The sequence below is a fragment of the Diabrotica virgifera genome, chromosome 4, assembly GCF_917563875.1.
Source record: "Diabrotica virgifera virgifera chromosome 4, PGI_DIABVI_V3a".
In the NCBI taxonomy this organism is placed as follows: Eukaryota; Metazoa; Arthropoda; class Insecta; order Coleoptera; family Chrysomelidae; genus Diabrotica; species Diabrotica virgifera.
The window spans coordinates 100,562,730-100,588,338 of record NC_065446.1 but is presented as its reverse complement, the minus strand read 5'-3'; the positions used below and the strand labels follow the sequence as shown (position 1 = coordinate 100,588,338).

At 33.9% G+C, this 25,609-nt stretch overlaps 1 protein-coding gene across 1 annotated transcript in view; it reads left to right on the top strand.

The window, feature by feature from the left end:
* Window positions 1-25,178, top strand: part of LOC114330254 (UDP-glycosyltransferase UGT5) — a 76,806-nt gene extending 51,628 nt beyond the window's left edge. The window contains exons 4-6 of the mRNA XM_028279578.2: window positions 19,471-19,690; window positions 20,978-21,194; window positions 24,874-25,178. Coding sequence (XP_028135379.2) covers window positions 19,471-19,690; window positions 20,978-21,194; window positions 24,874-25,153 — 717 coding nt within the window. The 3' untranslated portion in view covers window positions 25,154-25,178. The remainder of the gene's footprint in view (window positions 1-19,470; window positions 19,691-20,977; window positions 21,195-24,873) is intronic.
* Window positions 25,179-25,609: the final 431 nt, after the last annotated feature.

The following is a 25,609-nucleotide window of genomic DNA, read 5'->3' as shown; positions in this document are numbered from 1 at the left end:
TGTGGGGCTCCGCTTACTGCAGTGTTTTATCCTTCCAGTGTTTTATTTTTTGAAGGAACGAAAAAGTGTCATTATTTTGCTTTAGTTGCGGTATGTAATAGGTAATAGTAAAAGTTTACTTTAAAATGTATTTTCGCGTCAGTTGCTGATTTATCTTCCGCCTCCTATTTAAAAAAAAATTCATATTTTATATTGAAACAAAGTAAAGGACCCGCTCTTTGGTGCTCGGCGCCCCTAACATCCGGGCGCCCGTGTGCACCGCACACCCTGCACAATAGGTAAAGACGCCTCTGTATACCATCCAATTTCTTCATGCTTTTGATCGTGTGTTTTTTTTAATTTCCTCATTTATTTGTAGTATTGACCAGAATATATATATTTGATTTATTTCCATATTATATTTATGTATATTTTGGATAGTTGTTTGTGGCCGATCCTCCGATCCATAGTTTTTCTATTAGCTTTACCGTAGTATTGCCTATCCATAGTGCAGACTGGTTTATATTTTGGCTATATTTTGTAACTCCTTCACAAGTGCAAAAACATATCCCAGTAAATACTGATAAAACAAGTTTAGGTTACCTTAACAGAGTTTATACGCCCGAACTTCTTTATTGCACACAAAAGAGAGAATCACACGGAATCAGAATCAAATACCTATACTATAAAAAATATTTGGCTAAACAAATTTTATGCCATGCAATATTTTTATGCATGTCATGCCAATGTCATATCAGCATGATTATGCTATTCAAGACAACAGATTTAAATAAGTAGTTTCATGGTCATCCTAAATGATGATTTTGCTCCATGACTCTTAATAATTAGGTACACAGAATGTGTATATCTACGTCTTTATAAAATCATCAAATCATCAAAGATTTACATATATTTACTGAAGAAACTAATTTACATATTTTTTATTTGTATTCCTCTCTCATTTTATCACCTGTTTTACTAATAACGCAGGTATTATGGTAAAAGTAAAATTATGCTTTATTTAATAAAAATTTGACAATAATATCAATAATATCATGTGTATAGAATGAATAGCTTTCTTCTTAGAATAAAAATTTATATTTACGAATGATTTCTACTTTTAAAATCATGTCAATATTAAAAATATCCAAAAATATAACACGTTTTCAGATTGATAAATTTTATTTTCTAATATACGCTGTGAGCTTCGCTGGTGTCGCTCCTAGCGGACTACTAATTCAACTTTCACACCCATATTAAGCTGCACCCCCCACCATGGCGAATAAAGTTCGGACTAGGCAAAAAATTTAGTGCTATTTATGTGCTAATTAGTTGCTCTATTCCGAATTTTGTTGCTCAAACCGTTTACCAGGAAATCGCGTTGAAAGTGGGGGGGTGCAGGTTAATGTAAAGCTGCACCCACCCACACCGAAAAAAGCTCAAACTTCTTGATTTTTTTTGGTGATAAATTTAGTGCTATTTATGTGCTAATTAGTTGCTCTATTCCGAATTTTGTTGCTCAAACCGTTTACCAGGAAATCGCGTTGAAAGTGGGGGGGTGCAGGTTAATGTAAAGCTGCACCCACCCACACCGAAAAAAGCTCAAACTTCTTGATTTTTTTTGGTGATAAATTTAGTGCTATTTATGTGCTAATTAGTTGCTCTATTCCGAATTTTGTTGCTCAAACCGTTTACCAGGAAATCGCGTTGAAAATGGGGGGGGGGGGGTGCAGGTTAATGTAAAGCTGCACCCACCCACACCGAAAAAAGCTCAAACTTCTTGATTTTTTTGGTGATAAATTTAGTGCTATTTATGTGCTAATTAGTTGCTCTATTCCGAATTTTGTTGCTCAAACAGTTTACCAGGAAATCGCGTTGAAAGTGGGGGGGTGCAGGTTAATGTAAAGCTGCACCCACCCACACCGAAAAAAGCTCAAACTTCTTGATTTTTTTTGGTGATAAATTTAGTGCTATTTATGTGCTAATTAGTTGCTCTATTCCGAATTTTGTTGCTCAAACCGTTGACCAGGAAATCGCGTTCAAATTGGGGGGTCCAGCTTAATGGCAAGCTGCACCCACACCGAAAAGAGTTCATACTTATTGATTTTTTTTGGTGATAAATTTAGTGCTATTTATGTGCTAATTAGTTGCTCTATTCCGAATTTTGTTGCTCAAACCGTTGACCAGGAAATCGCGTTCAAATTGGGGGGTCCAGCTTAATGGCAAGCTGCACCCACACCGAAAAGAGTTCATACTTATTGATTTTTTTTGGTGATAAATTTAGTGCTATTTATGTGCTAATTAGTTGCTCTAATCCGAATTTTGTTGCTCAAACCGTTGACCAGGAAATCGCGTTGAAATTGGGGGGTACAGTTTAATGACCCACCCACACCGAAACAAACTCAAATTTCTTGATTTTTTTGGTGAAAAATTTAGTGCTATTTATGTGCTAATTAATTGCTCTATTCCGAATTTTGTTGCTCAAACCGTTGACTAGGAAATCGCGTCGAAAATGGGGGGGGGGGTGCAAGTTAATGGCAAGCCTGCATCCACCCACACCGAAACAAGCTCAAACTTCTTGATTTTTTTGGTGAAAAATTTAGTGCTATTTATGTGCTAATTAGTTGCACTAGTCTAAATTTTGTTGCTCAAACCGTTGACCAGGAAATCGCGTTCAAAGTGGGGTGGTGCCAGCTTCTCATTAGACGCACAACGAAACACTTGTATGTTCACTAAAACAATGAGAAATAAAATCAGATAGAAGTATAGTTTGATGGTACGTGTTCCCTAAATTATTTTAGTACCAAATAATATGTACGAGTAACTTATTTATTTAACATAGAACAGAGACACATATGTATAGCGCGGAGCCAGGTCGGGTGGGATTAACTAATGCATTTGCAAGTTCTACGGTTAGCAACAAAATCGGATACCGATATATTTCGATAGTACGTATCATTATCATCATCATACAGCCCTTTTCGTTCACCGCTGAACATAGGCCTCCCTCATTTTTGTCCATTGTGCTCTATTTTGAGCACTTTGCATCCAATTTCTTGACATTTTCTTGAGTTCATCAGTCCAACGAGTAGATGGTCTTCCTCTACTTCTTTTGTCTAATCTCGGCCTTTACTCTTCGTCCACTCCCCATCACTGATTCGGGCGACGTGTCCGGCCAAGTTCCATTTCAGGGTGGCAATTCGGGAAATTACATCGGTAACTCTTGTTCTTCGCCTTAAGTCTTCATTTCTAACTCGGTCACGAAGCGACATACTCAGCATTGACCTTTCCATTTTCCTCTGGGCTATTTGCAGCATTTTAGAAGCTGTGGCTGTCAATGTCAAAGTTTCGGCACTATAAGGTCATCATAGGCAACACAAATTGGTCAAATGTTTTACGTTTTAGAGAAATTGGTATGTCGCTTTTAAATAGGTCTTTGAGTTTTCCATAGGCTACCTATGGTAGGTTTAGTCTTCTTCGTAGTTTGCATATTTGTTTGTCTCTTGTGATCTTTATTTCGTGTCCAAGGTATATGTATTTTTCCACTAGCTCTACTTCGTTTTCTGCAATATTGATATTTCCGCTAGGTACTAGGTTTGTCATGAATTTTGTTTTGGAGATGTTTATTTTGAGACACCTACACTGGCGTACACTAACTAAAGTTCATGTAGCATGGTACATATCTTCTTGAGGTTGTCAGAGAACAAAACTATGTCGTCTGCGAATTTCAAATTTGTTAATCTTCTACCGTCAATATTCAGGCCTCGCTCTTCCCAGTTAAGTTATTTACAAGCATATTCTAGTACTGCGGTAAAGAGTTTAGGCGATAAGTTATCGTCCTGTCGGACTCCTCTGCCGATTGGGATATGGTCCGTGTTTTTATGTAGTTTCACCGACATAGTTGCGTTCTTTTATGTATTGTAAATTAACCTTGTGTATCGGTAGTCAATGCGGCATGCTTGTAGTACTTCCAGAATTTTGTCACATTCTACCGTGTCAAAGGCTTTATGGAAATCTACAAAAGCCAAAACGAGTGGTCGATTGTATTCGATAGTCTTTTCTATTACCGTTTTAATGCTCTGTGGGTGATCATTTGTTCCAAATTGGCTGGTAGAAATCAAGTTTTTTCTCAAGACGATTCGTTACTATTCTTGTAAGGAGTTTGTATAAGTGACTAAGAAGACTTATAGGTCTGTAATTTTCTAATTCATGGGGATCTCCTTTTTTGTACAATAGAATTACTTGAGCATTATGCCATTTGTCGGGTATATTGCTATCTAAAAGGCACATATTAAAAAGGTCTTTTATTTTCTTAAGAAGACAAGTGCCTCCGATGTTTATTGCATCAGTAATTACAGAATCTTCGCCTGGAGATTTTTTATTCTTATCTTTTCTTAGGGCTAGTTTACAATCTAGAAATATATGTTCCAGGGCAAAAAAGGTGGTCTTTTGTATTTGTTTAAAAAAATTGTTTAAACAATTTCTGCCCAAAAATTCCGCCATATATCCTTCTTCTCCTTCTTAAAGTGCCTATCCGTTTCGGATGTTGGCGATCATCATGGCTATCTTGACTTTGTTTACCGCAACGCGGAACAGTTCAGTGGTAGTGGTGTTATACCACTTTCGTAAATTTTGAAGCCAGGAAATGCGTCTTCTTCCCGGCCCTCTTTTACCATTTACCTTCCCTTGGAGAATCAGTTGGAGAAGGCCGTAACGTTCTTGATTTCTCATTACATGTCCTAGATATTCTAATTTTTTTGTTTTGATGGTTATGAGAATTTCACAGTCTTTCCCCATTCTACGCAGCACTTTTACATTATTAATTCGTTCAACCCAGGATATACGTAAGATGCGCCTATAACACCACATTTCGAAAGCTTCGATCCGATTCATAGATGCAACAGTTAGTGTCCACCTTCCATTCCGTAGAGCAGAACTGTGAATATGTAGCTTTTCAACAGACGGTATTTTATTTTTAATGATATGTCTCGACTGTTGAAAATTGGTCTCATTCTAAAGTATGCTGCTTTCGCTTTTATTATTCGCTGTTTAATTTCTGTCGAGTGGTCCCATTGGCTATTTAAATTCGTACCCAGATATGTATATTGCTCAACTCTTTCGATATTCTGTTGGTTGACTGTAAGTTGAGCGTTTAATATTGGTTTTTTACTAATTGTCATAAATTTGGTCTTCTTCTGTTGCTGACTTCTGTTATACGATTTGTTAATATCTGTGGTGTCATCTGCATATCTAATGTTATTCAACCATTCACCATTTATTAATACTCCCTTCGCACAACCGTCTAAAGCTTTAGTCCTGTCGCCAGGGGGGGTACAACGGCCTCCTGTATTCAGATGGACTTACCCAAGTTTTTTTTATGTATTTTGACTTGTAGAACACGAATTTTTTGGGTAACAGTTGATCCGGATGTCGATAAGATTGTTATAAACCAAGAAGTTGAGGAATCACATAACAGCGATTTCTCGCAAAACAAAACATTTTTTTTGTATTTTTTGGGCCATTCTTACCAAAAAATGATCCTACAAATTTTTTCGTAGGATGCATAGTTTTCGAGATAAACGCGGTTGAACTTTCAAAAAATCGAAAAATTACAATTTTTGAACCCGAATAACTTTTGATTATAAAATAAAATAGCAATTCTGTTTACCGCATTTGAAAGTTCAAGTCAAATTATATCGGTTTTAATTATGTATTGCTAAAAATTTATTATTTTATTGTTAAAACAAAGCTATAAACACCTAGTGCTTGAGTGATGTTTTCAATGATTTCTCATTTAAAATCGAAAGAGTAGATAGAGGAGGTAAAAGTGCAAGCGGGGCTATTTCTACGTAGCATGCGTTAAAATGCATGTATTAGGCACGGGAAACACTATGTGTGTTTATAGATTTTTTTAGCAATCAAAAAATAAATTTTTAGCAATCAAAAAATAAATTTTTAGCAATGCAAATATTCAAAACGGATATAATTTTACTCAAACTTTTAAAGGCGGTAAGCAGAATTACTATTTTATTTTTTATTCAAAGGTTATTCGGGTTCAAAAATTGCAATTTTTCGATTTTTTGAAAGTTCAACCGCATTTATCTCGAAAACTATGCATCATACGAAAAAACTTGCAGGAACATTTTTTGGTAAGAATGGCCCAAAAAATACAAAAAAATGTTTTGTTTTGCGAGAAATCGCTGTTATGTGATTCCTCAACTTCTTGGTTTATAACAATCTTATCGACATCCGGATCAACTGTTACCCAAAAAATTCGTGTTCTACGGGCCAAAATACATAAAAAAAAACTTGGCTAAGTCCATCTGAATTAAGAAGGCCGTTGTACCCCCCCTGGCGACAGGACTACTTCTTTAAATATCCATTCAGAGTAAATATTGAATAGTAGTGGAGATAAAATACAGCCCTGTCGTACTCCTCGTTCTATTGCAATTTTATCAGTTAACTGGTCTTCTATTTTGATTTCTGCCGTTTGATTGTAATATTTGTTTCTGATAATCGATACCCTTCAGATTTGTTTAAAGGGGACATTTTTTAATAGGAATCCCCAAAGAAACCGAATCAGAAATGTTTTCAGACTCACCATATGGACTATATGGAACGGTCTCACCATATGGACTATATACATACTTCCACATTTTGTAATAAACATACAAACTTTCACCAAGTAACCATCATGTTGATGTAAGATACGAATACGAGTGTGAATTATAAATTTCTAAAAAAAATACAAAATCTTTGTGGCTTGTGAATGTTTTAAAAATAAAACAATTGAATATTAGTCTTAAAGGTGGTGTTGAAGCGGCTGAAGTTTCATTCTTCGGTGAGGTATCTTACAGTCTGACCAGATTCACTTTGTATTTGAGATTTGGATGCGCATTGTTGTTGACTTTCGGATTTTCCAAATTTTGTGATTTTTATTTTGATAACATCTCGTCAAGTAAAATACCTGCACCGTACCAAAATAAAATTCAGAAAATGTGGAAAACCCGAACGCCAAACATTAGTGCACATCCAAAATCTCAAATACACACTGAATCTGGCCCGACTGTACACTGGTGAGTGTTTTATAGAAATCACTAATATAGTTTTAAAAATTTTTATTACAAAATCTAATACAATATTTTACATTTATTAATTATTATATTAACAGAAATAAAATACATTTTGATACAGCACAAATTATTTGCGGTAAAACTCAAGCAAATCTATTAAATTTTTTCTACAATCACTTGATAAAGAAGAGTTTTTCGCTTGTCAATGGCAACGAAAAGTTAACGTTTACTGAGTACCGTCACTTTATAGCGCTAGCGCGTTAAAGTTTGATTATCGCGCGTCGTCCGTAGCAACCGTACAACCATACAATACTCGTACAATTTGAAAATTCAAATTGAATAGTTATTTATGTATTAAGAACGAAAAGTGATACATTATTCCTTGAGAGTAAGAGTTACCACTCGACCGTAGCGGAGAGCGGTAATTACTCGAAAGAAATAATGTCACTTTGCGCTTGTAATACATACAACATTTTTTCTACAATCACTTAATAAAATGAAACTATTTTTAAATCACTAACTTTATTGTAACTATTTTATATCTGTCGTTATAATGTCATAACATTAACTTTTATATCTTTCAGTTTGAATGTTCAATGTGATTGTATTGTATGGTTGTACGGTTGCTACGGACGACGAGCGTAAAATCAAACTACGCGCTAGAGCAGCGTTTCCCAAATGGTGGGTCGCGACCCGGTACCGGGCCACGAAAGCAAAATGCCGGGTCGCCTCGCCGTTTCACATGAACATCTTCTTTTAGACTGCGAAGTGCGTTGACTATCAAAAGGGAATGTTTAAAGAAAACTTTTTTTGAATTAATTGAATAATTCAAGGAAGAAATTTCAATATTCTTAGAACAACATCCACCAACGGCTAGGGATGCAATATTTCAATTTAAAGACAGTTTTCATGATGCCAATCGGTTAATCAAGGTAGCGTATATTTGTTATATTTTTGACTTCTTCAAGAATTTAAATATGACATTACAAGGTAGCAATGTAGTACAAGAGAAGCTGGAAGCTGCAATAAAGTTTGCAAGTTTGCCATACTTATTTAAAAACACCCTGTATCGATGAAAAATAAGGCGAGTTGTTAAATTATTACCTAACTTTTTTACTATCCAACATAAGCGAATGAATCGAAAAACAGAATGTTAAGAACACATGAGGCTATAGTTGGGTTTTAATTTCAGTATTTTATAAATGCAAGAATATTCCACAGGGTGTGGTGACTTTGAGAAAAAATTACTTTTTGATTGGTACACTACCTGTCTAGCAACAATATTATTAAACGAAAATGTTCAAAAATATATCGAAAACAGCTTTAGGAAATATGAGACATAAAAAATGACCAATTTTTAAGGTGATACGTTAATTTCTTTTGGAGAAATGTAGATATACATAAATACAATAAAGATAAAGACAGATTATACGAACATACATAATAATATACCCGAACAATACATACTGTTTCAAATATTCAAAGATAAAGCGATTACAAAAATTGCAATTCGGCATTCTTCAATATACATTATACAATAACTCACACACAGCCAACGGAATTGACAATGAGAGATACCTTGAAAACAATAAAGCTCTGTTGTTATGGGGCAGAGAATAGATAATAGGTAAATATGATTTATATAGGTATATATAAAGAATCCACTACACCAAAATGTTGATATCCAAACAACATACACTGTTTCAAAGCGTTTTAATAGTGAAATACCTGTAGAATATTTAGTTCAATCTTTGCAAATGGAATTTTGTTTCGACATGTCGCGATGGGACCCTTGAATGTCGGGGGCCCCTTGAATGTCGGGGGCCCCGTATAATTGATACGGCTGATACGACGGTAGCTACGCCCCTGGCGTTAAGTAACAATGTATTTTAAATGGGATTTACTTTTTCGCACTGTTTGTAACTTTCGAGTTGTCATGGTGACAATCCTTAATTTTCGCGTTGTCATGGTGATGACAATATGAGCAATGAATTATAACAAGAGTTTTGACAGCTTTGTGGTGTGAAAGTAGTTGTAATTTTTAAATTTCAAAGTTCTAAAAATTGTAGAATAGAAGAGTTACAGCTTTTTTTATTTATTTATCGTAGATAAAATATTGTATAAAACTGTGCGTGAAGTACTTTTTGCGAACTCGCTCCGTTGTCGCTCGTACTCTAAAAATCGCGTGCGATCGCAAAAAGCATACTTCACGAACTGTTTCATTAATAACTATTTTAGCACTCCATTGGAGCGTTAAAAATGCTACTTTATAGCACTAGTGCTTTAAAATTTTTAAGGCACTGCAGTTAAAAGTGAATTGTCAAATTGTGAAAAGTCAAAATATTTATATTTCATTTACTAACATTAATATTCATAGTAAAACTTGCACAATTTGAAAACGGTGGTTTAAAAGGTTTTTTAAAATTTAATTTAAACTCTATTATTGCATTTTTAACACGTTTGTAGAAAAAACAAGTTTATATAACGGTATAATATTTTCGCTAAGAATTTTTAGATATTCCCCTCGAGTGTAGACAACCAGTTCTATCTTTTACGGGTGATAGGTTTCATGGTTTCAGCAATTAACAAAAATATTGTATTTTATATATTTATAACGTTTGTAGAAAAAATATTGTATGATATACGTGTTAAAAAGTACATTTTTAAGGCACTCATGTGAATTTCAGAATTCGCTTCGCTCATTCCGACTAAATATATTCTTTATATGCAAAAAATTTGAATGAATTTTAAATTAATTCGTTTTCAAGTAAGTACATTTATCAGCAATAGTCGTAACGTAAGTGTTGTAAACCATAGTTTTATTACTAATTAGCTAATTAGCACATAAATGACACTAAATTCTTCACCAAAAAAATCAAGCAGTTTGAGCTTTTTTCGGTTTGGGTGGGTGCAGCTTGCCATTAACCTGCACCACCCACTTTCAACGCGATTTCTTGGTCAACGGTTTGAGCAACAAAATTCGGATTAGAGCAACTAATTAGCACATAAATAACACTAAATTTATCACCACAAAAAAATCAATAAGATTGAACTTTTTTCGGTGTGGGTGGGTGCAGCTTGCCATTAAGCTGGACGCCCCCATTTTGACCGAGATTTCCTGGTCAACGGTTTGAGCAACAAAATTCGGAATAGAGCAACTAATTAGCACATAAACAGCACTAAATTTTGCATCAAAAAATCAAGAAATTTGAGCTTTTTTCGGTGTGAGTGTGTGCCGCTTGCCATTAAGCTGGACCCCCCACTTTGAACGCGATTTCCTGGTCAACGGTTTGAGCAACAAAATTCGGAATAGAGCAACTAATTAGCACATGAATAGCACTAAATTTATCATAAGAAAAAATCAAGAAATTTGAGCTTTTTTCGGTGTGGGTGGGTGCAGCTTGCCATTAACCTGCACCCCCCCTCACTTTCAATGCGATTTCCTGGTAAATGGTTTGAGCAACAAATTTAGGAATAGAGCAACTAATTAGCACATAAATAGCACTAAATTTATCACCAAAAAAATCAAGAAGTTTGAGCTTTCTTCGGTGTGAGTGAGTGCAGCTTGCCATTAACTGCACCCCCCCATTTTCAACGCGATTTCTTGGTCAACGGTTTGAGCAACAAAATTCGAATTAGAGCAACTAATTAGCACATAAATAGCACTAAATCACCAAATTTTTCACCAAAAAAACCAAGAAGTTTGAGCTTTTTTCGGTGTGAGTGGGTGCAGTTTGCCATTAAGCTGGACACCCCAGTTTGAACGCGATATCCTGGTAAACGGTTTGAGCAACAAAATTCGAAATAGAGCAAGTAATTAGCACATAAATAGCACTAAATTTTTCACCAAAAAAATCAAGAAGTTTGAGCTTTTTTCGGTGTGGGTGGGTGCAACTTTCCATTAACTTGCACCGCCCCAATTTCAACGCGATTTCTTGGTCAACGGTTTGAGCAACAAAATTTGGATTGTAGCAACTAATTAGCACATAAATAGCACTAAATTTATCACCAAAAAAAATCAATAAGTTTGAACTTTTTTCGGTGTGAGCGGGTGCAGCTTGCCATTAAGCTGGACCCCCCCACTTTGAACGCGATTTCCTGGTCAACTGTTTCAGCAACAAAATTCGGAATAGAGCAACTAATTAGCACATAAATAGCACTAAATTTTCACCAAAAAAATCAAGAAGTTTGAGATTTTTTCGGTGTGGGTAGGTGCAACTTGCCATTAACTTGCACCCTCCAATTTCAACGCGATTTCTTGGTCAACGGTTTGAGCAACAAAATTCGGATTAGAGCAACTAATTAGCATATAAATAGCACTAAATTTATCACCAAAAAAATCAATAAGTTTGAAGTTTTTTCGGTGTGGGTGGGTGCAGTTTGCCATTAAGCTTGACCCCCCCAATTTGAACGCGATTTCCTGGTAAGCGGTTTGAGCAACAAAATTCGGAATAGAGCAACTAATTAGCACATAAATAGCACTAAATTTTCACCAAAAAAATCAAGAAGTTTGAGCTTTTTTCGGTGTGGGTGGGTGCAACTTGCCATTAACTTGCACCCTCCACTTTCAACGCGATTTCTTGGTCAACGGTTTGAGCAACAAAATTCGGATTAGAGCAACTAATTAGCATATAAATAGCACTAAATTTATCACCAAAAAAATCAATAAGTTTGAAGTTTTTTCGGTGTGGGTGGGTGCAGTTTGCCATTAAGCTTGACCCCCCCAATTTGAACGCGATTTCCTGGTAAGCGGTTTGAGCAACAAAATTCGGAATAGAGCAACTAATTAGCACATAAATAGCACTAAATTTTCACTAAAAAAATCAAGAAGTTTGAGCTTTTTTCGGTGTGGGTGGGTGCAACTTGCCATTAACTTGCACCCTCCACTTTCAACGCGATTTCTTGGTCAACGGTTTGAGCAACAAAATTCGGATTAGAGCAACTAATTAGCACATAAATAGCACTAAATTTATCACCAAAAAAATCAAGAAGTTTGAGCTTTTTTCGGTGTGGATGGGTGCAGCTTTCCATTAACCTGCACCCCCCCATTTTCAACGCGATTTCCTGGTAAACGGTTTGAGCAACAAAATTCGGAATAGAGCAACTAATTAGCACATAAATAGCACTAAATTTATCACCAAAAAAAATCAAGAAGTTTGAGCTTTTTTCGGTGTGGGTGGGTGCAGCTTTACATTAACCTGCACCCCCCCACTTTCAACGCGATTTCCTGGTAAACGGTTTGAGCAACAAAATTCGGAATAGAGCAACTAATTAGCACATAAATAGCACTAAATTTATCACCAAAAAAATCAAGAAGTTTGAGCTTTTTTCGGTGTGGGTGGGTGCAGCTTTACATTAACCTGCACCCCCCCACTTTCAACGCGATTTCCTGGTAAACGGTTTGAGCAACAAAATTCGGAATAGAGCAACTAATTAGCACATAAATAGCACTAAATTTTTTGCCTAGTCCGAACTTTATTCGCGATGGTGGGGGGTGCAGCTTAATATGGGTAACTTTCACCGGTAATTTTTAAATTTATTATTTAATTGTTATCGCTTAATATTTACAACGCAAAAAAGTAATTAAATTGTAATCGATTTTTTTAAGATTTTGCTAATCATTTTGACGTTCTATTGATGAAATATTAATTTCTTACTTCGGATACTTTCACAATTATCGTGTAGGTGGCGCTAAGATTAATAGATTAATAGGTTAATAGATTAATAGAATCAAGTATATTCAAATGGGAAATAATCCACAATTTTACCTTAAAATGATTTTATTAACGTTTCGACGCCCAAGTCGGGTGTCGTTGTCAAAATACAAAATTTTTTTTTTTTGTATTTTGACAACGACACCCGACTTGGGCGTCGAAACGTTAATAAAATCATTTTAAGGTAAAATTGTGGCTTATTTCCCATTTGAATATACTTGATTATAAAAATGCCACAAGAAAATAGCTTCAGAACAAGATTAATAGAACATTAAAAATACTTCAATTCAGTATTTAAAACGTAAGTATATTTAAGGTAAAAATATATACCACAGCTTTGACCAACTAATATTTTTTATAATTATTGTTTTTAATTTTAATTTTAAATTACTTTGACATTTATGTCAAATTTCCGGTAAAGGTTTACAGACTTGTCACTACTGGCGCTCGCGAATTTGTAAATATCCCCTCTACGTACGAGCTCACAGCGTATAACCGGATCACGCAAATAACACTAGATTTTAGATATCATGTCATCGGTGCATAAATTAAATTGAGGTATGTACCCCCGTATTTTATTTATACCCCCGTTAAAAAATTTTTTTCGTAGCAAAAAAGCGGTAAATAAGTAGAGCTGGTTATTGAAAATAAGTGTTTTATGGGTACCTAGTTAACATATACAGGGTGTTTGGTAAAGAATGGGCCATAGCTTAACCTTAGATTCTGGACGTTAAAAGAGGTCGATTTAAGCAAACTTACCTTAGTACGAAAGTTGATAATAATTTAAATACAGGGTCTCAAAGTTAAACTTTATTTTATTTATTCTTGAAATATTTAAATATAAATAATTATTCTTGAATATTTCCTAACAGGCATGGGATAATAACACGAAATTTGGTAAGTGGGGTTTTTTTGGGACGAGAAATCTAAATTCGCCATCAAAAATTATGCATTACCCAGAGGCGCCACATACGTCTTTCAGCGCTCATTTAATAGGTTCATTTTTTTTATTGCCCACTCTACATACTTTTTGAATGAACACTTTTATTCTCTTAATATTTTTACTTAAAAAAGGTATACTACATTATATATCTCGCTAAGCTCAACCGTTTTCGAGATAAACACATTTTAAATCTGCGAGGCAACATAATTTTTTGCATATCATTGTAGTTACACCCGAAAAATCATTTAAAACCATAAAAATTTACAAAAATGTATCGTCAATTTCTTCAAATGGAATTTGTGATGCAATGACATAAATATGAGAACTGCACAATTATTATGGTTTCAAGTTTATTTTTCGGGTCTAACTAAAATGATATTATGCAAAAAATTATGTTGTATCGCAGATTTAAAATTCGTTTATCTCGAAAACAGTTGAGTTTAGCAAGATGACTTTAGTATACCTTTTTTAAGTAAAAATATTAAGAGAATACAAATTTTGATTCAAAAAGTATGTAGAGTGGAGGATAAAAAAATTTAACGTATTAAATGAGCGCTGAAAGGCGCCCTCTGGATAATGCATCATTTTTGGGACGAATTTAGATTTCTCATACCAAAAAACCACCGCTTACAAAATTTCGTGTTGTTATCCCATGGCTGTCAGGAAATATTCAAGGAAAAATAAAATAAAAGTTTAACTTTGACACCCTGTATCCTGTATTTCGGTTGTTATCAACTTTTGTACTAAGGTAAGTTAGCTTAAATCGACCTAGATCAGGAATCTAAGGTTAAGTTATGGCCCATTCTTTACCAAACACCCAACGTGTTTTTGTCCTGTAAATTATATACGAGAGAGCCAGGAAATACTTCGCTTTCCTAGTCCTCATTGCACTTCTACTTTTGCTTGTAAAATTTGTTGCAGCAGTCCATATCTCTTGCTGTTTCTCACGATGTGACCGAGGTATTCGATTTTTGCTGTTTTTATTGTGGTTAACGAATTTTCTCTTTTTGCATTCTTAATAAAACACCCTGATTAGTAATGTTGAGTAAGATATCTTCAGGATTCGACGATAAATCTACATTTCGAATGTCTCAATTTTCTTGCAGGTAGTGTCAGGACTCTGTGAGAGTCCGCGATTTAACTCCTTACAACAGTATAGGAAAGATATAACACCGTAGTAACCTAATTTTTCTAAAAAAAATTGGAAAAAATCCTTTGTAAAAAGTATAAAATTTTATTAAAATCCCTTTAAAGGGCTACATTACAACAAAAAGTTTTCGATTTTTATAAAAAATCATCATCAGTGTTAGATCTAAAAATAACTATAACCGATTTAATGAATGTAAAGTTGGTATTTAAATTTTGAATAAGGTTAGAGCAAGTTGGTTTTACTTACAAACTGGATGCTAGCTGAGCCACCAAAGAAAAATATCCGGATAAAAACCCTTTAAATATAACCTAGATGCGTTAAAAGTGTATACTTTAATAAAATGCCTTATGATGGTCACATGGCAACTAGGATAATGCCCTAAGATAATGTATTGAATTTCCCAACACGTGGGATCCAAATTGAGTTGTTTACATTCCAATGACTTAATGGCAACTAAATGCAAAATGAGTGATGTTTCTGAAAGGTGTCAAAAAGCAAACCGACAACGTGACGTAGAAGTTACCCTGTATTATCAAAGCCAACTAATTGTAATAAAAGATATATTTTTTTAAATTTTCCACAGTAATAACAAACATCAACAAAGTTGTGGCTATAATTACATTTAAGTACCTTGATTATGTAAGATGTAGGTAGAGTATAAAATGATTTTTATAATGCAAATAGAGAAATAGCCAAAATGTATGCAGCCATCTATTCAGAATTCAAATGAAGTTGAATTGATTAGCGAATAATGGATCCATTTATGTTAAAGAACATCTGGAACCAAATAATTAAGTGGAAAATATTTTTGCTAAGATGTTTTATTTATATTAATGAGTTCATGATTGTGGTTCCTAATTGTGTGGATTTCTAATTTTTCTTGGTATTGACAAATTGTGACATTGGAATAGCTTATACATGAGAATTACTCTAAATATAAATACTATAATCAGTGGCGTAGGTAGCCCCATGGGGGCCCCATATCAAAGTTTGTCGCGGGGCCCTTTTCCCCCGCGACAAAAGAAGCAAAAACGCTTGTATAGAATCGAATAGAAATATGCTTTATTGTTACTGAAAATTTTACAATTTTATGGACAAAGCTTACAAAAAGTGGGGAAAAAAATAAAAACAAATATAGTTTACCGAAATTACATAAATCGTCAATATTAGTACAAAATAAAAGATAATGAAATAAAACAAAACACACAAAACACCCAAATATAGATAATAATAATAAACCTAATCAATTTTAATTAACCAAAGTCGAAAAATAGATTTGAATTGTCGAGACTCATTGTTTGAAAACAGATTCAGCTTTTTCAATCCAAGGATGAATGGGCATTGCAAATGAGCTTAAACAAAGAAGCTCTGTTGTTATGGTATAACGGCAAGCGACAGGCAAATACACTTCTCCAAGAAATTAACGTACCTATGTACCACCTAAAATTTGGTCATTTTTGATGTCTCGAATTTCCTGAACCCGTTGTATGATTTAAGTGATTTTTTAATGTGTTATAGCCTTATTCTTTAACAATGTCGTTGTAATAATATTATATACCGGGTGTACCAATCAAACTGTGATTTTTTCTCTTAAAGTTCGCGTTACCCTGTGGAATATTTTAGCATTTGTAAAATGCTGAAATTAAAACCCGACTACATAATTATAGTCTAGTCTAGTAAAATAAAATTACACTACATGTAAATCAAAATGTAAATTCGTACAGGTTGGAACAAATTTTTTATCAAAGTTTAGGTGAGTACAAAAGCTATTTCCAAGAAAGTATCCAAATCATATAAGGGGATCATTGTTTAAATAATTAAAAAAGGGTCATTTTTGCACCATATTTACTTTTAACTGCTGAGGTAATTCACGTTTTAATGAAGGTGTTTAGAATATTTTTCTGCAAAGCTGAAGGGTAAGTCTTTCACCTAAGACTTACCAAATTCAATTTGACTCCCTATTTATTTAAAGAATTGTATACAAAACTTTAAAAACAAATTTGCAAAAAAATAGTCTTTGCGATTTAAATAATAAGCACTATAAAATATTTTGTTTTATAGGAGAAGTTGCGCTATTTTCCAGTATTAAGCAAAAAAAAATTGGTCGAAATATATTTAATAATTTATGAGATATTGAATTTGTTTATTAAATGTTACTATATTTTCAATTGCAAAAACGCGGTTGTTGCCAAAAGAATTTAAACCTGCAAAAGATCTCACTATTTTTATTTTTATGTATATATTAATTAAACTCCCCCCTTAAATTGGCATTTAAAAATTGTTCTAATTTGTTTATTATTTCTTTTTTAAATAACGTCGCTGGGGTTAAAAAATTCATTATCTCATAAATTGTTAAATATATTTCGACCATTTTTTTTTGCTTTATACGGGTAACATGAGCTTCTCGTATAAAACAAAATATTTTATGGTGCATATTTTATTTGTGTTTTAAATTTTGAATATAGTTATTTAAATAAATAGGGGTCAAATTTAATTTAGTAAATCTTAAGTGAAAGCTTTATTCTTCAACGTTGTAGAAAAAAAAGGTATAGACCTTCATACAAGCGTGAATTACTGCAGAGAAGTGAAAAAAGTAAATATTGTGCAAAAATGACCCCTTTTTAATTATTTAAACAGTGATCTCTTTGAAAATATCTTTTGTATTCACCTAAACTTTGATAAAAGACTGTCCACAATATGTCTGCAACGAATTCTGCAATTCTTTGGTCACGTGGATCGCAGAAGTGACGACAGTTTGATAGAAATTAATTTGTTTCTGGAAACGTTCCGGGAGAAGATCAAGAGGAAGATCACCAACAAGATGGTCCGACCAAATAGAATTCAGCTGGAAACTCATTCTGCGAAGTTCTTAGAGCGGTTGAAGAGACCAACGGAGAAACATTGTTAGGGATATTGGGGGAAATCACGATCCCTCAGTAATGGGAAAACGACAAGAGAGAGAGAAACTTTGGTAAAAATTTAGTTCCAACCTGTATTTAGTACGGAATTACATTTTGATTTTTTTATTTTATTAGGCTATTATAGCCAACATTCTGTTGTTTTATTCATTCGCTTTTGGTTCATTCATTCTTATTTTGGATAATAAAAAAGTTAGGTACTTTAACAACCAGCCGTATTTTTCGTCAATACAGAGTGTTTTTAAATAAGTATGGCAAACTCTAAGGGGTAATTCTGCATGAAAAAATAATGACAGTCTGCGTTTGCTTTATAAACCTGCTAGTGTGCAAATGCTTCGTCTCCGAGATAGGGTTATTAAAATTTTTCTTACAATCTGACGATTTATTTATTGTCCTAAAACTGGTTAAAATATGCAAGTAAAATTTGGTGTGTTTTAAGAGGTAGTTATTGTGCGTTTTTGATATACAATTAGGAATTTAATACCTATTCATCATTGGCGCGCATACGGTTAATATGACCCATGTGTGCACCAATGGTAAACATGAAATTCTGTTAAAACCCACCAAATTTCATTTGCATATATCAACCTGTTTTAGAGTAATAAATAAATCGTCAGTTTGTAAGAAAAATATCAACACCCCCTATCTCGGACATACGTTTATAAAGCAAACTGTCATTATTTATTCATGCAGAATTAGCCCTTAAAGTTTGCCATACTTATTTAAAAACACCCTGTATTGATGAAAAATAAGGCTAGTTGTTAAAGTACTACCCAACTTTTTTACTATCCAACATAAGCGAATGAATCGAAAAACAGAATGTTAAGAACACATGAGGCTATAGTTGGGTTTTAATTTCAGTATTTTATAAATGCAAGAATATTCCACAGGGTGTGGTGAACTTTGAGAAAAAATTACTGTTTGACTGGTACACCCGGTATACAATGACAATTTACCTGTCTAGCAACAATATTATTACAACGATATTATTCAAAAATACGACTATAACATTTAAAAAAATCACTTAAATCGGAAAAGAGGTTTAGGAAATATGAGACATAAAAAATGACCAATTTTTAAGGTGGTACGTTAATTTCTTGGAGAAATGTAGATATACATAAATACAATTATAGATAAAGAACAGATTATACAAACATACATAATATACCCGAACAATACATACTGTTTCAAATATGTATTCAAAGATAAAGCGATTACAAAAATTGCAATTCGGCATTCTTCAATATACATTATTATACAATAACTCACACACAGCCAACGGAATTGACAATGAGAGGTACCTTGAAAACAATAAAGCTCTGTTCTTATGGGGCAGAGAATAGGTAATAGATAGATATGATTTATATAGGTATATATAAAGAATCCACTACACCAAAATGTTGATATCCAAACAACATACACTGTTTCAAAGCGTTTTAATAGTGAAATAATTGTAAAATATTTAGTTCAATCTTTGTAAATGGAATTTTTTTCGAATGCCGCGATGGGGCCCTTGAATGTCGGGGGCCCCGTATAATTGATACGGCTGATACGGCGGTAGCTACGCCCCTGACTATAATACCTAGCATAAGCATAAGAACCTAGAATAATTAGTTTGTGATTTCTTCTCACAGAGCCCGTTTTGTGTTGATTCAATTTAAGATGCCGATATTATAAAAATAACTTTTTCCAGGACATTGACGATATTCTTAAGTCAGCACCACATGGAGTCATTTACATGAGCATGGGATCTACTATTCAAGGAGACAGTTTTCCGGAATCAAAGAAGCAAGCATTTTTTAAGGCTTTTTCGAAGTTACCGCAAAAGGTTATTTGGAAATGGGAAGGTGAGATGAAAAACAAGCCGGATAATGTATATAATGTCAGATGGGCTCCTCAAAAGGATATTCTATGTAAGTATATTAGTTTCTTTTAATTGCAAGTAATACAATGTGAGTTAATACGATAATACTGAGCAGTAAAAAAAGTTAAAAGATTAAATTGTCATAAATAAATATTTTGACAGTTGGGATCGTGTGCCTTTTTGGTTCAAATTAAATAAAACTGTGTTTCTTGTTGAAATAGGTACATGATATTTTGAATCCACATTTTCGATGACTAAATCATAACAACTTATTTACAATAATAATATCTCAAGCTAGCCTAACATCGTGTCGACATCGCCTTTACGTTAAATAAAAATAAAAATTACAAAAAGCTTAAGACAATGTAATTAACTAAAATCAAACCAGACATAACTGCTCGGAGAGCAAAAATCATACTCGTCTTTGCCGATGACGTAGGCGCAGTAGCACAATCAACATTAATATAAGGATATTTTTTCGAGCTTTAAAGAAGCTGCATTAAACATCGGTCTAAAAATAAATGAATGCAAAACAAAATACATGGTCGTCTCAAAACAAGAACGATGGCGAATAAGGCAAAGCATTATTATAAACGATCATAACTTCGAAGTGGTTAAAGAATTTAAATATTTCGGAGCAACAATCACAAATGACAGCAAAATAGAGCAAGAAGTTGAAACGAATAATGGCATGAAACAGATCTTTCGTTGCCATGCAACATCTAATGAAGTCAAAATTTCTTTCACGAGGTGCAAAAATCCAGATATATGTAAGATATATAAGACCAGAAGTCGCGTATGGAAGCGAAACATGGACGCTAACAAAAAGAGAAGAAAATAGTAAATTGCTGTTGTGGGAACGTAAAATCCTTCGAATGATATATGGCCCTTGCAGAGACAGCGTGACAAACGAATAACGAGTTAGAATCTCTATTCGGAAAGAAAAATCTAGTCAGATATATAAAGGCCAATAGATGGGCAGGGCATGTGATACGCAGTAACGACAATCGCCTTATAAACAATGTGTTCTGGGAAAGGCCAGACGGAAGAAGGTCTATAGGACGGCCTAGAAAAAGGTGGAAAGATGCAGTCAAAGAAGATGTGGAGAAAATGGGAGTGAGACAATGGGAATTAGTGGCACAGGATCGACAAACATAGAAGGCAATAGTAAACGCGGCAAAGATTCACGAAGTACGAAGAGTTGTAACGTCATTGATGATAATGTTGAATTAACAAGTAGAAAATGCAGTAGTTGAAACAGACGGAACTTTTTAGAATGCTCTAATAATAATAATAATTTTTTGTCAATATTTTACTCATGAATTTTTTGTTCTAGGTCATCCAAACGTAAAAGTATTCATTAGCCACGGAGGTTTGTTAGGTGTCATGGAAAGTGTTTATTATGGAAAACCTATGTTAATGTTACCCCAATTTGGAGATCAGTTTACTAATGCTGCAGCAGTACAAAAACGCGAAGGAGGAGTATTATTTATGTTAAGTGAAATCACAGAGGAAGTTGTCACGGAGTCTCTTAAGAAACTGTTGAGTGCCGAGTAAGTATTTCTTATCAGATTATTTATTTTCTTACGAAGCAGAGAAGCAAACTAACTTTAGAGTTGGGCGGTCCACCTGTACTCTATTACGCAACTTATTGAGAAGAAAACAGCCGTCAATAAAGAAGTTCACCTGGTGTACGTAGAGCATATGACCTGGTGTACGTTACAAAAAGCATATGACAGTGTGACCATCAGCAAACTATGGTCAATCCTACAGCAGACCAACATTAAACATGGTCTTATCAAAGCAGTCCAAAGTCTGTATAATGAGACGACTGCAACATTATAACTAGATCAAGGTTGTCTGAGGTATTTACGGGCACGAAAGATTGAAGCAGGGTTCCTGTATTTCGCCTATCCTTTTCAAAACTTATCTGGAACAAGCACTCAAGCTGTGGAAAAGAAAATGTAATGGCATGGGAATCTCTCTCAATGCCGAGACAACATTATACACTTTATGTTTCACTAATGATCAAATTCTGATTGACCAAGATGATGATGACTTGAGTTGACGACGCGGAAGCTAATAGAAGAATATAGCAAATGGGGCCTCGAAGTCAACATTAAGAAAACTGAAAACGTTTGTTTTCTATACTTCCACAAAATGTATTACAACTACCAGACTACACAACAAACATGAGTTCTCCGTATATCATAAACCTACCCATACTGACACAACCATACACAATTCATCATCCCCCTGAAATTAGTGTATCCACCACCACAGAAAGAACCCAGTACTTTCTACTCTCTCACATATACTGGCAAGATAACAACAAAAATAGCTAGATACATAAAAAAGAAAGGAATAACACCAGCTTTCAGAATTAACAACAACTTAAGCAAATATATTAAGAACAATAAAAGCCGAATAGTTCAGAGAAATAAGGAAAAAAAATATCGTATTGGTGACCCATCCCCCTCCAGGCTGAAACCAAATTTTTCGAGTAATATGGTCATCTATAATAATAACCTATACGTTTCCTGCAGCCGATTTTGATGATATACATAGTTATAAACAAATGAAGATCAAAAATCGGTAAATTTTCGCTTTTTTCGTCTATAACCAAAAAGTTAAGTATTTTAAACAAATTTGAGAGTAAGAAACTCATAAACCGTATAAAAGACTTCAATATGGCGTTCGCTGAATATGTCTATCCTTATTGGTTACTTAGAAAATTGCCAAATAAATCATAAATTTTGAGTTTTTATAAATATTCATAACTTATGTAAAAATTAACTTACAACCTTCTTATTACATGGAATGCTGAGACTTATGGTGCTTAAATTATACCCTAAATTCCAAAGCAACTGGTCAAATAGTTTAAAAGTTATTTAATTTGTTTATCCAAAATTAAATTTTTTTGCAACACTGTAAGTCAGAAAATGATGAAGTTACAATAATATTTTGGATAGTTTATGAAAGAAGAAAATTTACAGTATTAATTTAATTTAAAAAAAATGACAAAAAATAATTATAGATATTGCAAAATAATTTTGCAAAAACATGTGAATTAAAAAAATGGGGGGGCTAACTTTGTCCCTAAATGTCCTAGAACAGCTGTTTTTCTTTCTAAATGTGTATAAAAATTCAGTCTTTCTAAATATGAAAAAATAATTTTTCTACGGGTAACGGTTAAAAAGTTATTCTAATTGTTTATAAGTAAGCAAAGAATGGACATGTATTTGCAAAATAATTTTACACTGTTTAAAATTATTTTTTGTCATTTATTTTTAATTAGGGTAATAGTATAAATGTTCTTCTTTCATAAACTGTCAGAAGTATTATTGTAACTTCATAATTTTCTGACTTATAGTGTTGCAAAAAAAATGAATTTGGGAAAAATAAATTAAATAACTTTTAAACTATTTGACCAATTGCTTTGAAATTTAAAATATAATTTAAGTACAAAAAGTCTCGGCATTCCGTGTAATAAGAAGATTCTAAGTTAATTTTTACCTAAGTTACTAATATTTATAAAAGCTCAATATTTATGATTTATTTTGCAATTTTCTAAGCAACCAATAAGGTTGGACATATTCAGCGAATGCCATATTGATGTTTTTTATACGATTTATGAGTTCCTTACTCTGAAATTTGTTTAAAGTTCTTAACTTTTTGGTAATAGACGAAAAAAGCGATAATTTACCGTTTTTCGATCTTCATTTGTTTATAACTATGTATATCATCAAAATCGGCTGCAGGAAACATATAGGTTAATAATATAGATGTCCACACTACTCAAAAAATTTGGTTTCGGCCTGGAGGGGGATGTGTCACGAGAAAAACCTTATTTCTCTGGACTAGAAAGAGAAAGCAACTACAGAGTGGTGTGTACAAACTAACTTGTGGGGACTGTCCGAAAACTTACATCGGTCAAACTGGCAGAACCTTTGACAAACGGATAGCAGAACACAAAAGGGCTTTCAACAATAGAAAAACAGACACTTCTACATACGCACTTCACATTTTAGATCATAATCATTCTTTCAATGAAGAGTTTCAAATTCTGCAAATTTAAAATAAAGGCCTTAAGCTATCTTTTTTAGAATCTATGGAAATTAATAAATTGAAAAATACAGATATAATTCTGAATGACCAACTCGAGACAAACAGCTCCCCACTCCTCAACCTCTTCAGTTAAAGACTTAAAAAGGCAAACACATTGTAAACTCTATATCACTTGAGAAAGGCACTCTGCCGAAACAGCTGCAGTCACTTAGTTGTAATAAATTTTGTGGAAGTATAGAAAACAAACGTTTTCAGTGTTTTATTGTTAAATAAAATGAACTTCCATCAAGTAATGGTCGAATCCATCAATTATTAAGAAAACTGAAGCCATGTCTATTGGAGGAACAAAGCAGTCCATTGCATTAGACGATGGGCTGTAAATTAAACACTGTCATGAATACAAGTACCTGGGCATGAAGATAACTCAAGATGGAACACTCGATGCTGCTGTAAAAGACAGAAACATACAGGGTAGAAAAGCCATATCCATGATAGGCGGCATTCTGTGGGACCAAACAATATCTAAAGCGATATTGTTTTATCTAAACAGCTCATATACAATACCATACTTAAAACTGTAATCACATAATAAGGCAGTGAAGTGGCCACTGAAACTAAAATAAGAGAAAATGTTACTAGTAACAGAAATGGACTTTTGGAGAAGAGCAGCAGGCAAATAAAGAACAGATCGGATACCAAATGAGAGAATAGGAGAAATGATGGGAGTCACACATACAATAATTGGTGACATAAAAACAAATCAACTAATTTGATACGGCCATGTACAGATAACTCCAGATAACAGGATCCCTAAACAGATTTTGGCGTGGACACCACAAGGGAAAAGGAAAAGTGGAAGACCACAAAGAAGAATGAAGAGGAATGTCGGAAGGCGTCAGAGAACGCTGTAAACCGATAGTAATAGTAGTAATGATACAAGTTTACTACAAAATAGTCAACTTGAAACTAGTAATATTTTTATAAACAATCAACCAATCAAATAAATCATATATCAAAGTTAAGTTACCTTCCTACCTGAAGTAGACACCCGAAAACCACAAATGTTCTGAGAAGGTGTTCTTTTTATCTTAATTGGAATTTCTTTATTAACCAAAATGTCACATTTCGCATATTTTTTTACTAATATTGTCACATTGTTTATAGATTTGCCGGAAAAGCACAACTGCTATCAAAAACATTCAAAGATCGACCCTTATCCCCAACGGATACAGCTTTATATTGGATCAATTATGTGGTCAACAATAAGGGAGCTCCATTCATGAGAACCACAGCAGTGGACATGCCACTATACCAATACTGGTTATTAGACGTCTTAGCATTTATTGGTTTTGTTTTGTTAGTGTTTTTGTATTCATTTTATCGGTTAGCAAAATACTTTGTAAGAAAGCTGTTTAAAAAAGAAAATAAATTAAAGAAATCGTAAGATTTTGTAAATATGTAGATCTCAATTTTTGTTTTAATTCCTTCATAAAAATATCGGTAACAAACAAGAACAAGAAAGCAGCAATCAGTGGCGTAGCTGACAGGCCCGCAGGGCCCACAAGGCGAGGGGGCCCCGACGTTAGGAGCCTAACAGTTTTAACTAAAGCCTTCAAGTTTAATACTTCTACTTCCTTTACATTAGGACCCAAAACATATTTTCCTTCTTCTTCTTCTTCAGGTGCCATCTCCGCTACGGAGGTTGGTAATCATCATAGCTATTTTAATTTTTGAGGCAATAGCTCTAAATAGTTGTTTTGAGCTACATCCAAACCATTCTCTCAGGTTCTTCATCCATGAAATTCGTCTTCTTCCGATGCTTCGCTTGCCATCTATCTTTCCTTGCATGATGAGTCGTAGGATGCCATACTTTTCGCCCCGCATCACATGTCCGAGATAC